The sequence below is a fragment of the Kogia breviceps genome, chromosome X, assembly GCF_026419965.1.
Source record: "Kogia breviceps isolate mKogBre1 chromosome X, mKogBre1 haplotype 1, whole genome shotgun sequence".
NCBI classification, from domain to species: domain Eukaryota; kingdom Metazoa; phylum Chordata; class Mammalia; order Artiodactyla; family Physeteridae; genus Kogia; species Kogia breviceps.
In genome coordinates, this window is record NC_081330.1 from 133,143,101 (window position 1) to 133,159,325 (window position 16,225).

General features: G+C 49.5%; 1 protein-coding gene across 22 annotated transcripts in view; it reads right to left on the minus strand.

Moving 5' to 3' along the window:
* GYG2 (glycogenin 2) overlaps positions 1 to 13,919 on the minus strand; it is a 47,046-nt gene extending 33,127 nt beyond the window's left edge. For 5 of the 22 annotated variants that reach the window (XR_010838591.1, XM_067023299.1, XM_067023297.1 and 2 more), the window contains exons 1-6: positions 13,694 to 13,859; positions 12,698 to 12,823; positions 10,592 to 10,745; positions 9,000 to 9,141; positions 3,377 to 3,551; positions 1,728 to 1,890 (exon numbers count right to left, since the gene is read on the minus strand). Coding sequence is in view for 21 of the 22 variants with exons in the window: in XM_067023299.1 (XP_066879400.1) it covers positions 1,728 to 1,890; positions 3,377 to 3,551; positions 9,000 to 9,141; positions 10,592 to 10,745; positions 12,698 to 12,823; positions 13,694 to 13,852 (919 nt within the window). In the remaining variant the exon portion in view is untranslated. Of the gene's footprint in view, positions 1 to 1,727; positions 1,891 to 3,376; positions 3,552 to 8,999; positions 9,142 to 10,591; positions 10,787 to 12,697; positions 12,859 to 13,096; positions 13,175 to 13,197; positions 13,245 to 13,420; positions 13,644 to 13,693 lie in introns of those variants that run through there. The other 17 variants (XM_067023315.1, XM_067023309.1, XM_067023305.1 and 14 more) reach the window with 14 other exon arrangements.
* Between the last annotated feature and the right edge of the window lie 2,306 nt (positions 13,920 to 16,225).

A 16,225-nucleotide genomic window follows, 5' to 3' on the forward strand; every position in this document is an offset into this window, starting at 1 on the left:
TGCTCTGGACCCTGTACACCACAATTAGAGAGCGGAAAAACAAATCCAAACGCCACAACTAGAGAGAAGCCCGCGTGTCACCAAGAAGAGCCCACACCTCAACGAAAGTTCCTGCATGCCTCAACTAAGACCCAAAGCAGCCAAAAAAAGAAAATAAAATGAAATAAAAATTAAAAGGGCATACTCTCTCCAGAATTCGCCACCAATGGTGCAAACAATTAATAATAAAATCGCACATTGTCTCCAAAATTCTCCACTCCTCCCCAGGGAGCTCCATCTGGTACCGACAATCGCTTTTCCCACCATTTTTGCAACTTTGTTGCCTCATCCAGGAATTTTTCTTTTTTTTTTCCTATCAATGTTTATTATTATGTTTTTATTGAGGTATAGCTGCTGTACAATAGTCTGTAAGTTATAGGTGTATAATATAGTGATTCACAAGTTTTTAGACATTATACTCCATTTATAGTCATTATAAAATCTTGGCTCTGCTCCCAGTGTTGTACAATATATTCCTGTAGCTTATTTTATACCTAATAGTTTATACCTCTTAATCCCCTATCCCTATTTTGCACCCCCATCACCACTGACAACCACTCGTTTGTTCTCTGTATTTGTGAGTCTGCTTCTTTTTTGTTATACTCACTAGTTTGTTGTATTTTTTAGATCCACATATAAGTGATACCATGCAGCATACAGCATTTGTCTTTCTCTGCCTGACTTATTTCATTTAGCATCACGCCCTCCAAGTCCATCCATGTTGCTGCAAATGGCAATGTTTCATTCTTTTTCATGGCTGAGTAATATTCCATTGTGTATATACCACATCTTTTTTATCCACTCATCGGTGGACATTGATGTTGCTTCAGTAGCTTGACTACTGTAAATAGTGTTGCTATGAACACTAGGGTGCACGTGTCTTTACAAATTAGCGTTTCTGGGTATTTTGGGTTATATGTCCAGAAGTGGAATTGCTAGATCATATGGCAGTTCTAGTTTTAGTTTTCTGAGGAACCTCCATCCTGTTTTCCACAGTGCTTGCACCAATCTACATTCCAATTTTTCAATAGTCTACCATTTTCTTTCCTGTTACAAAAATTCTAGTATTTTTCCCATCTACTAACGTAACAGGCAAGTGTCTGGTTTCGGTTAATCCTCCCCCTTTATTCTGTATCGGGGTTGGGCAACGAAGGCTTGCACCCATTTTTGTAAATAAAGTTTTACTGGAACACATCCACGTTCATTTAAGTCCTGTCAATGGCTGATTTCACTCTACAACTACAGGGATAAATATCTGTCACAGAGATGGTATGCCCCACGATGCTGAAAACGTTAATTACCTGGTCCTTTTTTATTTTATTTTGGCTGCGCCGCGAGGTTTGCGGGGTCGTAGCTCCCCAACCAGGGATGGAACCCGTGGCCCCTGAAGTGGAAGTCCGGAGCCCTAACCACTGGACCACCAGGGATGTCCCCTATCGGGCCCTTTAAAGAAAGGTTGTCTACCCATCCTATGTGATCAGGACTGGAGAGTTCTTCCTTCTACTCATTGAAGACATTTTCAACGGTTCTCTCCACTGTGTATTTACTTACTTACGTCTTCATCTCTTCCTGGACTTGTTCTTCAATCCCCATCTTTCACTTGCGGCTCACAGATAGGGGGCGGTGGGACAGAGGGATAGGGTCAGGCCCCGTTCTCTTCCACAAATGTCCAGCTTCCCTTCACCTACCGTCAAAGCTGCCGTGGTCGGTGGCGTGCTGCAGCAAGAGGCCATGCGTCTCCAGGGAAGGTTGGAAGACAAATACCCCACTATTGAAGCAATCCGGCCATCCGGGATCCGGGGCCGCAGAAAACTCTCTCCTATTGAACAGCTCATCGATATTGGACAGCACCTGGCGCAACAGAGCATGGGGGCACCCGTACGATCTCACAGGGAAGAACCAACCTGACTCCGTATTGGACCTGCTTCTTTGACTTTAACCTTTGTATTCTATTGCTTTTGCTACAAGTTAATCACCAAAGGGATATTGCCCATAAGCTTAAACAATACATAATGGCCCATCTCTGGGAACCCTGCCTCCGGTGCAATGAGTGTTAAGCTAAAATACCTCTGTTTCGCTCACAGGAAAACCTCCTCAGGCCCACCCGTGAATGGCTGCAAGAAGGAAGAAATTCTGACCGGAAGCAGGACTGCAGCCCCTCCCTTTTGGTATAAAAGAAGCTTGACTTCTAACTCAGGGAAGATGGGTCTTTGGGACACGAGTCCACCATCTTCCCGGTCTGCTGGCTTTCCGAATAAAGTCATTATTCCTTGCTCCAACATCTCGTCTCTCGATCTACTGGCCTGTCCCGTGCGGTGAGCAGAGTACAAGCTTGGACTCGGTAACAGCGACACTTCTCTCAACCTCTGGGGCACAAGTGAGAAATGCAACGGGAACTTCACAATGGGCCAGACAACGTTCAGTGATGGGAAACTTGTACCCAATTTTTTGACGGACCCTCTTCTTTTAGACTTACATTCAAAAGAGAAGGGTGTGTGTGTAAGATTGCTCCCTGGTTTATTTCAAGGGTTTGAAGTAACACCGTCACTGAAACGCAATTATCCTCTCGAGGTTCTTAAGATCCTCCATGGAACGCTCTTAATTGTATATATTCTCTTTCATCTAGCAAATGTGACCTACAAGACTGGAAATCCGTAAACATAGAAATTTGCAAGTCAATATCATATAATCCACTGTCTTCGAGAGCTTGACCACCAACAGCAGTTCTCTCCAACACCTACTGGCTTTCTGAATTGTGCTGTGTGGGAAAGAAATTACTCTGATTATGCACTTATTATTTCCCTCTGCACCCCTGTTTTGCTACAGAGCTGCTTTTGCACAACCAAGACAACCTCGAATGTTATCTCTGATGCTCCAACCTCATCTTACATTTCAACTTTCCAATGGCTGTTTATGAAAGTACCCATCCTGGGCTCCTACACCAAAGGTAACTACCCCAAATGACCATTGAAGATGCCACAGCTTAAGAAGCCAGGTGTACCAGTCCCTTCACGACTCTATAAATCACGGTACAATCACGGAAGAATATTTCTCTAATATTTTCCTTTGCGTAGATGAAATAACGTGATTACAAACCCCTCCTAGGGAAGGAACGTGCCTTCAAGTATCCCAGGGCACTCAGCAGGGTCTACTGCAGTAGGTGTGTTCTATCTGATGTTGATCGACTAAATGACATTGGTGACAGTGATGGACGTTACCTAGTGGGCATCCACCGGCACGAGCTAGTAGCAGCTTGCTTAAGGAGGGAGGGGCATGGTCTTTGTCGGGAGTTCCTCAACAAGTGGAGGGTCTGGTCCTTACCCTCCCTTGTACTCACCAGGGTATCTGCATCCAGGAAGACGCACTTGCTATAATGGGTGAGTGTCCAACAGTGAAGCTTGGTGAGGGTGACTCCGAGCTCAGGTCTCTTCAGAAAGGCCAGGTGGATGTAGTCTACGCTGTCTATCAGGTTCACCTCGATGACCTCATCAAACACCCTCGAGAGGGTCACCCTGTAAAGACATGCCAAATCCTAGGAGAACCGCCCACCATCTGACATGAGACCTGCTGTCCCTTGCTGCTGCAGTCTTCATATCAGGCTTTATTTTCCCCAGGTGGGTCTCGTGGCTTTGCCCACGTTTCATTCACGCTTACAACTTAGGCAGACGTGAAAAGCAAGACGTATTAAACCATCTTAACACAGACCGAGTCGGGTCATCTCTTAGGAAGGTACTTTCTCTTTCCAAAGTGCATGGGCAGTGAGAAGGGAAGCGTGAGCAGGTAGAAACCAACAGAAGATCTCCATCAGTTTTTACTTTACATGTTCAAAACCTGCATTGCTCGTTGCATACAAGTTTGAGACTCAAATGTTGAAAGAATGTACATTTCATCAAAATGAAATGTGCCTCTGTTCCATTAAAAATTTTTTTTGCTTAAATTCTACTGCATCATTGCCTGGAATAACTTTGCGATGACAGAAAATTTTAAAAGTGCTAGAAAAAGGACGGGGGCGTGTCAAAAGGATACAGGAAGTCAATCAGGAGGAACTCCCAGTAGCCAAAGCTCACGCAATTTGGGCAAGAAAACAGAAACAAACCTGAAGTATAAAGTGAATATTCACGGGTCCATACTGATATCACAACTGAATACAGAAGTAAATGGGGTAAAAGGGGTAGCTCTTCCTCACAGAGGAATTTCAAGTAATAAATGTAGAAGGAGTGAGGGAAAGAGAAAAATCACCATTAGATGAACGTCACAGTCATAACTGTTGCAGACAAAATTCAGTGAACCCTAAAAGCAATGAGTAAAGGTTTTGAGGAGAAACAGCATGTTTTCATAGTCTAAAAGTACCTCTCCCAGGACAGTCATCAATTACAAAGACAAAAATAATGATTTTACTGTAGAGAGACCCCAAAGGAGACCAAGGTTAATGTCACCAGTAGCAAGACACCAAGCACTCCATAATATCACACACTGAAAAAGCTACTTTCTTCTTGGTAATTCTTTCCTACTTTTCATTGCTTGGTTTAGATTTTTTTCTACCCCTTGTGTTTTTTGTTTATACCCTTTCTAGTCCCCTGGTGGCTGCCACCCTTAAACCCTCAATGCATCTATTTAACCTTACTATTTTCCATCAAATGTAACAATAGTTATCATCTATAACTTCACCCCAGACAAGATAGGAACATTAGCGTATGTTCACCCGTCTCCCTCCTCTTTTTTATCCCTCAACCACCTCCCATGGGGACTGTTAATTCCAGATTATTTTCATAATTATTCACCAGTGCATTCCCAATTAACTCTCAATATTACTCATTTATTTGTTTTGCACTGCTTCTTATATTCTATTTCTTCTTTCTTGGATTCACATTTCATTGTGCTTGAGTATATCCTCAAGTAATTTTTTCTCAAAGGTCCTTGAGGGGTAAAACTGTTGAGCTTCTGCATATTTGAAACATCTTGATTTTGCTTTCCAATTGCATTTAGCTGAATACAGAAATTTCATTTCAAAATTAGTTACTCTAAGAGCTGCAAGGCAACAGCTGTCTCAACCAGGCTGAGACCTGAAATGCATTTAGTACTTTTTCTTCATTCTTCGTGCTCTGAAATGGTACCTTCTGTATCAGCACTTGGGTTTCCTTCATTCATGCTGCTCAACGCTCAGGGAACACCCACAATCTAAAATCCTTCCTCAGAGCTCAAATATTTCCTTGAATCCCTTCTCTCCAGTTCTGTCCTTTCTGAAACTCCCAGTCTTAGACATGTTGGAGCTTCTGGGTCTATCTTTTCTATTCTTTTTTTTTTTTTTGTGGTATGCGGGCCTCTCACTGCTGTGGCCTCTCCCGTTGCGGAGCACAGGCTCCGGACGCGCAGGCTCAGCGGCCATGGCTCACGGACTTAGTTGCTCCGCGGCATGTGGGATCTTCCCGGACCGGGGCACGAACCCGTGTCCCCTGCATCGGCAGGCGGACTCTCAACCACTGCGCCACCAGGGAAGCCCTATCTTTTCTATTCTTTAGTAGCTTTTCCACTTCTACTCTACATTTGTGCCTTCACATTGCACAGTATTCAAAGTAACTCTCTCTCCAAGAAAATACCACGTCATCACCAATTTCCTCCTGCTTTTTACCCAGTTATTTATGGAATTTATGGCATCCTCATGATTGTATAAAGAGGGAGGTAGAGGGCCAAGAAATGTCATTCTACGTTTCTACAAATAGCACCTATGTCCTTACAGGCTTTTGTTCGTCTCTGCTTGCTTCTTTAACTTAAATCCCTGGAGGGAGAATTAAGTTTCAAGAATGCAATTTGTGTGAACCTACAAGCACATGCTACTGGGTCCCTTTCCCTGCAGCAAGACTAGCCCAACCATGGATGTACCACACAGCCTGGAGGAAAGGTAGTCTCCTGAACACCAGCCCCTGGTCATTTGGAGTCACAGGTCACTGTTTACGTCCTACTGTCCTGACTGCATCATAGAGCATGGTTCCTCAACCCTACCGATGACCGCAAAACACATAACTGGTTCTATAACAGTGCAACGAGGTCTGCCTCAGCGAACCTTTCCCAGTCTTTCTGTGACACTGTCTCTGACTATTTTAAAGTTCATCTTGAGTAGACTCAAAGACTGAAAAAAAATGTTGACAGCTTTGGACAGCTGGGGAGATAGGAATCTAGCCGAGAATCATGTCTGTTTTCCGGCTTTATCAGTCCTATGTAACTGTTCCACGCACACCATGATTCAGGAGATGAAGATGGGACCACACAGAGGTCCCCCCACGGATGCGTGGCTACCCCCAGGGCCACCGTTCCCAACGCTGGCTCCACTGCAGCCCTTGGTCTGACTCCGAAGACCCAGTGGCCCGGGCACAGGGAAACGTCTGCTGCACACAAATGTATTTTCTTCCCTTTTCTTTCTCTTTGGGGCCCGAAGGAATCAGCTTAGACAAGAAGAAATACACCTTGAGCATCCATTCATTTGAAACACTTTGGGGAGAATGGGTGACAGCCAATTTGGCTAAAGACTAATGACATCACTTAACGTCAATGACTAAGGTCTGTGCACGCCCTCCCCCCCCCCAAAACCCCGACGTTTAAAAAGACATTTGCCAGCCTGACGGGTCATAAATATCACTGAGCTGTTTGATGTGACATGACTTTAATGTGTGTGAAGGCAGACTACGTATCACTCGGTCATGCCGTCTACCCTGGTTGCATCCATCCATATGCATCTCTGCTTATCATTTGGAAGAGTTCTTTCATTATTCTACGGACAACACCCCCTCCTCGTTATAAATTTTGCAAATGGGCTCCCTAATTGGCTTGTTTTACCTTTTACGTTTACACAAATACATCTGACATACAGCAGTTCTGGTACCCTTTGTTTTGTGTAATTAAAAATGGCAGACACATGAAGTAATCATCTATGTCAGTGTCTGGAGACGTTTTTTGTTAACACAAAGGCAAGGAGGGTTGGCGGGGGGCGTCTTACTGACATCTGGGGGGGTGGAGACCAGGGACGCTGCTCCGCACCCCGCAGGGCACAGGACACCCCTCCTCCGAGGGTCATCCAGCCCCAAATGTCAGTCACGCCAAGACTGAGAAGCTATATGTCTCGACTTCTAAGATTTTCCTATGCTTTACATTTTACCTTTATCTTTAAAATCTATCTGGAAATCCTGTGGGTATGTGTTCAACTTTTACATAAAAGGATCACATCATTGCCTTTCTCTGATACAGTGATGCGATGAATTACAATGATAGATTTTTATACAATGAACTATCCTTTCTTCCTCACAGCAAGCATCATTTGTTGCTTTTTTTGTCTTTTGTATTTTATTGAAGTACAGTTGGTTTACAGTGCTGTGTTAGTTTCTGCTGAATAGCAGTGACACAGTTATACATACGTATACATTCTTTTTCATATTCTTTTCCATCATGGTTCATCACAGGATACTGAATATAGTTCCCTGTTCTATACAGTAGGCTCCTGCTGTTTATCCAGCATCATTTATGTCTTTATTCCAGGGATAGAGTTGCCTTGTTGATAATCTGTATTGGGGGGCTATTCTCATCTATATGGAAACACAAGCAAAGCTGTAAATCAAGCTTCCGTATCAAGATCAGCACAGTGTCTTCAAATAAATGAACACATTCATTTTATTCCCCCTAGGCTCTCAGATAGTTCTGTCTCCATGGAAATTAATTTATTGTACCCAGTTTTACAGAACATCCCTTACAATCGCCCAGGCCCAGGTCCTTCCCCCAGATAAGCCTTTGATAACATTCTCCATTTCTCCCACTGTTACTGGTCAGCAGGAGGGCTTCACTTCTTCTGGTGTCAGTGTGGATCATCTGAATTTCCCTAGAAGGATCAAGTTATTTCCTACTTTCAGTTTTATCAGTAAAGTGTCCTGTGTAGTAAGTTTAAAATTTAAGTTGCATCCAGCCACTGTGGAAAACAGTGTGGAGCTTTCTCACAAAACTAAAAATAGAGCTACCTTATGATCCAGCAATCCCACTCCTGGGCATATATCCGGAAAAAACTCTAATTCAAAAAGAAACATGCACCCTAATGTTCACAGCAGCACTGTTCACAGCAGTCAAGACATGGAAGTTACCTAAAAGGCCGTCGACAGAGGAATGGATAAAGAAGATGTGGTACATGTATACAGTGGAATATTACTCAGCCGTAACAAAGGATGAAAGGATGCCGTTTGCAGCAACATGGATGGACCTAGAGACGGTCATACTAAGTGAAGTACGTCAGAGAAAGACACATATCATACGATAGCACTTATACGTGGAATCTAAAATATGATACAAACGAACTTATTTACAAAACAGAAACAGACTCACAGACATGGAAAACAAACTTATGGTTACCGAAGGAGAAAGGGGGGAGGGATACATTGGGAATTGGGGATTAAGAGAGACACACGACTATATATAAATAGATAACCAACCAAGACCTACTGTAGAGCACAGGGAACTCTATTCAATATCCTGTAATAACCTATAAGGGAAAAGAATCTGAAAAAGAATAGATATGTATGTACATATAACTGAATCACTTTCCTGTACACCTGAAAATAATACAACATTGTAATTCAACTACATCTCAATAAAAACGTAAACAAAATATCTTTAACTTAGCTTAGGACAGGTGCTTCCCAAAGTTGCCCACCCTCCCCCCCACCAAATAACTGGCATTTGAATTTCCGCAGTTGAGACAAGAAACGGTACCCACACGGAGTGCTGTCTACAAGAATTCTGAAGTTGGCCATACCCCTGGCAGAGCATCCTCCTTTAATAGTAACGACTGGAGGGCACCGTGCTAGTGTCCGAGGCCCCCCCAGGACAGCCGGTGGTCCGGGCTCGTGAGCCACGGCTGGGACCCGCTCCAGCGCGGGGGACCTGCTTCTTCGGGAGGAAGGAGCAGGTGTGTGTCTGGGTCTTACCTGAGCAGGCCGGACACCTGAGGGGTGACCAGCACGACCAGCCTCCTGGTTGCCCTTTGGTCCCGCAGTGACTGCCCCAGCACCAGGGCCCCCTGGCAGTAGACGTCATTGGTAGCCAGCGTGACAAACGCCTGGTCAGACACTGTGGACGCGGACAGAAACAACGGGGTTACGTTTCCGACAGGTCTCACGGGACGGCGGGGCTGCCGGTCACCCCCAACTCTCTCAAGCTTCACGACTCTGAATAACTGTTCGCTGTTCTAACATACACGTCGAGGACGTTTCGCACGCATCCTTTTGTTTCAAAATAAAGCAAAAAAAATTCTGCAAAACAAAAAAAAGAAAAGAAACCACACACACACACACAGGAAAAGAGGAAACCCTAAACATGAGACAAAGCCAAGTAGAGCACGATCAAAATTCCCTGGTTCAGATGAACACATACAAACTACTGTATATAAAATAAACATGAGGTCCTACTTGTACTGCACAGAGAACCATATTCATTATCGTGTAATAACCTATAAGGGAAACGAGTCGAAATAATATAGACATATACGTATAACTGAATCACTTCGCTGTACACCTGAAACCAACCCAACATTGTAAATCGTCTATACTTCAATTAAAAAAAAATCGTCCTGGTGCTGCAACGGGGCAAATGGGCATAGCTCAGACCCCTTACTCGATTCTGCATTCAAGTCTCAAAAACTCACCCAAAATATTTGGGTCTTGGGCAAACACAAAGCAAAAGGTGGAAACAAAGCTTGGATTATCTGAGTCACCATCAGGACTCCCGCCCAGCTCAAGAGAACTGGGCTCTCAGAAGGAACTGCCAAAGCCATTAATTAAATTCTACACAACCCACTTGTTGGAAAGGCTTCAACTCAAGGACACATCAGGCCGAGGAGATGGGAGAAGGGAAAATATACTGTCTCATTAACCAAAAGGCTCTCGGTTTCCTAATGTCTCCGCAGCAGAGGAAGAAACTCAGACGGCCAATCCGATCTCTGGCAGTTTTGAAGCTAAGTGTGAACTCGTGGTATTGACTTTTACGGGGACTTGGACACAATGTGAGTCTGGGGCCCCCAGGAGCTGGTTGCCAGGATGAAAACAATGGGGTCAAGAAATCCAGGCCTTGGCTCCCCTGCTGTCGACAGAAATTAAAATTCACAGCCCACGGCTGGAACACACAGAGCTCAGTTCTCAAAGACCAGACGGTCTTCCCGGCAGGCCAAACAGAACACCAGGACCCGAGCTTCTGGCGCCGGTTTTCCTGGAGCTGGCATCTCAACCTTGACATTCCGTTGGGGTCAACGCCCAAGTGTACCTGTTCCAAAGAGCTCCTGTCTCTACACAGTGTTGGGTTTCTTCCTGGATTAAGAAGGAATGAGAATTCCTGGCATTTCCACTGTGGGCTGAGTATGAAAGACAGCAAACCTCAGAACTCAAGTCTGCAGCCCAAAAGATATCTAGCTGTCCACCCATCCACCCATTTTCCTATCTGTCTATCATTATCTAACATCTATCTATCCAACTGTTTATCATTCACCTATTACCTATCTATCTATTTATCTATATCTATCACCTGCCTCTATCTATAGACAGAGCCACATCGTCTGGGAGGTCTCTGGGGACACAGATGGCTGAGGCATGGGGCAGGTGGGCTACAGTGGGACCAGGCAGCAGTGACGGGCAACTGTCCAGAGCTTCCGATTCTCGGGGAGGAGACAGACAGGGCTGGGTCTGCAGAGAGGGTTTTACGGAACTACTGGACTCTCCCTTTGCTAGCGGGGGGAGGGATTTATGGCTTCTATTAATAGTATGACAAGACAGCCCCACTGGAGAGAAGACCCCCTTTCTCCAGCGACCCCAAGACTCAACCGCGTTCAAGGTCAAAGACACATGACTCCGAAGGCCGGCCCCCAAGGGCCGGCGCATATGATGGTGCAAAATCATGCCTGAATAAAACCTCCATCTTAAGTGCAGAGGCAGACCAGTGGATGGATGTTAATGTCACAGAGGCTGAAAACTTCACAGACAAGTCTGCAGATTACAACACCACGTTACTTTTAAGAAACTCCCAGCTGTCAGGTTTGGGCGTGGCATCAAAAAATAAAAATAAAAACACGCCACAATTAATCCAAGCCTCCTGCACTGAAAGGCTGAGTTTCCGCCAGGCAGGGAGCTGGGGAGGGGACTTTTGGCGTGCGTGCAGGGTGGGAAAACAGAAATAGAACGGGTGGCTGTCCTCCAGCCCCAGGTTGGGGGAAAAAAAAAAAAGAAGTGTCGCAAAATCGAGTTCATCCTGAAGACGGCAGTGGCTGACAGTTTTATAACAGGTCTGGGAGAAATGTCTACTTCTCTTCCTCGCTTTCCTCTACCCCACCCACCTTACAACCAACCCCCGGACCCTCCCCCGAAATAACACCCCGGTTTCCTTCTCTATCCCTCTTTTACTCAAAGGCGTTTTTTGTTCCCTGCCAAGTGCTGAATACCCAGATGGGCTCTTTCTAGCACATTCCGTGGCCGATGTGTCCGAACGTCCCTCCTGAATGCTACCATTATATTGACCCCAGCGGGTTGGCAGAAAATGCGTTTTTCACTCTGCAGAGCTCCAAACCGCCGCCTGGAACAGACAGACTTTTCTGCTACTCTGCGAAGAATCTGACGGCACACCGCAGCACACGGCAGGAAATCGGCCTTTTCTGCCCCAACAATTCTCCTCTCTAAGGCACAGAGGAGGAACAGTAGCATGGAAACCGCTGGCTGAATTACCAAATCGCTCCTCTGAATAAAAAGTAACCAGATTTTTTTTTTTTTTTTAAATGCGCTCATGCAGGTTCAGGCCTGGACTGGTGCGAGCACGGGATGTCTTCATGATAAAAACAGGACGGGGATCTTTCCCATGGGTGGAGGTTATGTTGTTTCATCATCACATTTCTTGGACGCTTTTTTTTTTTTTTTTGGCCATGTCGCAGCATGTGGGATCTTAGTTCTCCCACCAGGTATGGAACCCGTGCCCCCTGCATTGGAAGCACGGAGTCCCAACCACTGGACCGCCAGGGAACTCCTCCATCATCACGTTTCTAAGCTTTGGAAGTCTACTGTCCAAATCGGATGCCCCCCCCCCCCCCGACCCAAGAGAAGGTAGACAGGACCGAATTGCAGCCCTGGGGGGCCAGGGCTCGCCCAAGTCCCAGCATCTGGCCACGGTCGGCCTGCTGAGGGATTAACCCTGGATCCTTATCGGAATAACCAGTTCCGCCTCCAGCCTGACCTCGAGGGGCGAGGCTGGGGGAGGGCAACCACAGGCCTCGTGTTCCCAGAGCCATAGGGACATGAACTCCCACGGGTCTCCGCGTCCGTGAGACGCCCACGCGTTCCCACGCAGGCCCACAAACCAGCCCATTTAACCTCCAAGGGCTACATTTTTACAGAAGGAAGATTACCAAATCTCAGCGCCCCCCGACCATAGTAAACCTCACCCGCCTCCCAGCTGCTGAGACCCCCACCTCCACCTGCCCCAGGGACACCAAGCTCTCCGGCCCCGGAGGACACTGGGCACGCGCGCCGCGGGAGCTGAGGGGTTGGGGTCGACCTTGCGCGCGCAAAGCGGGGGCTGCCCCCAGCCCGGGCCAATCCGAGCCGCGCCGGCAGAGCCGGAAGGCTGAGCACGCGGGCTCTTCCCGACTCACCCGGCATGGTCTGAGGCCCAGCGCGCCGTGGGCACCGGGCGGCCAAGTGCGCCTGGGCGCGGGGGCGGCCTCGAGCCGGGCCTGGCGGAGGCGTCGTCTCCAGGCGACCCGCGCGGAGCTCCAGGCCTGTGGAGACAGGTAGGCATTCCAGACAGAGCCCCGGGGCTGCAGCACCGCCCTACAGCCCCTCCCCCGGGTCAGCCCCTCCCCGCCGGTCTCCCCACGTCCCCTCCGCGCTCGGGGCCGCCTCTGCCCTCCCTCCCGTCGTCTCCCGGCCCCTGCCCGCCCGGGTGTCCCCAGCGGCCTCGCCGCGCCGCGGGCGGCCTGTCTCCCAGGCCGGCCCGGCGCCCCTCGCCCCGCAGGATACGCTTCGCCCCGCGACCACCACTGCGCCCCCACCCGTGCCCTTCCTCAGCGCTCGGGCAGCCCGCGCGCTCCGCTCCGCCTCCAGGCCTCCCGAGCGCCCGGGCCGCTTCCGCGCCCCTCCCCAGGCCCGGCACCTCCTCTGCGCCCCCAAAGCTTCCGCCCGGCGCCGGTGCCTCCCCCGCCCCCCGGCCTTCCGCACCCCTGCGCCCCGCCCCGCTCCTCCCCCGCGCTCGGGCCGCTTCAGCCCCAAGTCCCCGGCGCGCCCAGGCCGCCTCCGCGCCGCCCGACCCCTGCGCCCCGGCCCCTGCTGCGCTCCGGCAGCCTCTGCCCGGGCCGGCGCCCCTGCCCTGCGCCCACCACGCGTCCCCGGCGCCCCAGCGCCTCGGCCCGGCCGGCTGGGCGGCGCTCCGGAAGCCCGGCCCCGACCCCGCTCTGCCGCCCCGGACGCCGGTCCACGCGACCGCCGCAGCCCCGCGCCAGGCCGGCGCCGCCTCGTGCCCGGCCCCTGGCCCCCCGGAAGGAGAGCCAGGAGGGGGCAGTGGCCGCCGGGCACCCTCGCCCCGCCCCGGGCCCTCGACCGCTCCCCGCCCAATCCTGGAGTCTGAGGGCGTCTCCGCTCGGACATGTCACCTTTAACCGGCCAGCCCCAAAGTAAACGTTTGCAGTGGCCTCCCGGGCCGGGCTCAAGGCCGGTGCGCTGCCCGGGCAGAGGCCACCCTGGAAACGTGATCTTACTGAACGAACGCTCAGTGAGGGAAGGAGAGGGGCATGCAAGCGTGCACGGGGCATGGCACGGTGCGTGGACGCAGGAGAGAGTAACCGAAAATAGATGCGCGCGTGATGGGCACCTCGGCTGCTGAGTACGTGCGTCAGGGAGTGAGAGAATTATGAGGGAATGAATGGAGTAAATGAACGAGGGCATACATTTATGAATGAATGCATGCAGGAGCGAGTGAATTAGTGAATGCGTGAATGCCTGCAGGAGTGGACGAGTGGAATGAATGAATGCACGTGTGAGGGCGCGCAGGGGTGGGTGAGGAGTGTGAATTCATGCACGTGTGAGTGCAACGCCCGCGTGAGTGGACGACTCGCCTTCTGAGCCCCGTGAGCCACGGCGGGTTGTAGAGAGGGAGAGAAGAGTGCGCCCGCCGCTGTCCTCAGGGAGGATGCAGCCACTGGCTGGGGCCATGGGAGCGCGTAAGCCCAGGGGCCCCGAGAAACCAGCCCGTATCTCAGGAATTCTCCCACCTCCTGGACCTTGCCCACCCGGGACGTTGTCCTGTCCTGCGGGATCAAGGGTCCAGGGAACACCTATCGACAGAAGGAATGGACGTTCCTGTTCTGCAGGACCTGAGCAACAGGGCTTCCTGCTCTGAAAATGTCACCTGGGGGGGGGGGGCGGGAGGCGTCCCAGCAGGGGTCGCCTCTCCACTACACCAGCTAAGCCCCAGCAGGCCTCACTCCCCCGCCCCCCATGCCCCCGTGTCGCTTCTCCACCATCTGTGCAAACTGCAACATAGTTTTAACAAAGACAAAGGAGATCTTGCCACGCGGATGTCCTGATCTCGGGGAACCCGCCCCCTCAGGGTTCCACACCTCCCACTTTGGGAACCGGTACAATTTAAGCTCACGAAGCGACAGAAAAAAATCTTAAGAGAGGACATAGCCGATGCTAAAGCTCGTTAGCGATCAGCGCAGTAAGGCGTGGATGTCACCCATCGCCCAGCAGACCGGGATATCTGTCTGGGCTTTTTGCTGGATTTCATGCCCCATGGGGAACAGGGGGGCTTTGCAGGCTTAACAGCCATCGGGGCTCACTTGCCTTGGAGCGAGAAGAGGATTCCCCGTGACAAGTGGGGAGACGGATGAGGCAAGAGCCCAGAGTCTCAGGGCATCTGTCCACAGAGACAGCACCGTGGATGGATAGCCATCGGCCTCGAGGGACAGATACCGCAGGTGTTTTCAGCATCCCGTCACAGAGGGGCTCAGAGCTATCTCAGAAATCGCATCCAGGTGACAGAGCTGGGCCAGGCCGACTGGAAAACGCTAGGGCGGGACCCCACCTCCTCACCGCTGTCTCCAAAATGCAGATCTCGTATGCGATGGAAGTGTGGCAGGCCTCGCTCGGCAGGAAAAGGGCACCGGGCGTTATGTGCACGTACTTATTATCGGGGTGCTGCAAGATGTCTGCAGGACTTACTGAGCCTCTAGAAGTCTTCCTGAAATCCCTGCAGCTTCTGAACCGTTGGTGTAAGCATCAGGACCTGAGTAAGAACCAGGCTAAGACTCTCCTTGCAGTCAGGGCTGGTGTTTTTTTTTGTTTTTTTCTTAACCATTTTAAAAAATGGAAGTACAGTTAATTTACAACGTTGTGTTACTTTCTAGTATACAGCAAAGTGATTCAGTTATATGTATATTCTTTTCAAGATTCTTTTCCATTATAGAAAAGAATCTATTTCTTTTTAATAAAAGATTAATAAAAAGAATCTACTTCCATTTATTTTCCATCTTGTTATAACAAGATACTGAGTATAGTTCCCTGTGCTCTACAGTAGGTCCTTGTTTATTCTACATACAGTAGTTTGTACCTGTTAATCCCGTACTCCTGATATATCCCTCCCCCGTCCCTTTCCCCTTTGGTAACCATAAGTCTGTTTTCTACATCTGTGACTCTGTTTCTGTCTTGTACACGAGTTCATTTGTATCATTTTTGTAGACGCCACATGTAAGTGATACCAAATGATATCTGTCTTTCTCTGTCTGACTTACTTAATGTGACAGTGCTGGTTTTCTGTCCCCTGCCAGGCAACCCGAAAGAGGTTGACGCGCTTCTGATGCAGCCCGACAGTCTCAGGAAGGGTCCGTTCTGGGCCCCGAGGTCTCCTCAGCCCCCAGCGGCCCCCTGGCTTCCAGAGGAAGGGGACGGTTTCCCAGCCTCTGCGCTTGCCTGGCTGTTGTCTCCAGTGTTCGCCAATTGTCCCCGCTCATCCGTGCCACAGGGTCACGCCCTTTGGCCCCATTCTGGCCTCTTTCTGCCCTAGGGGTGCACCGCGCCTGTGTGACACTGGAGACGGGGAAAAGGACCCACCAGAGCATTCCGGCGACAAGAGGTCCCCTTTGGAACGTCCCAGACAGCGTCTGCGTCCTTCTGTCCACAGTGCG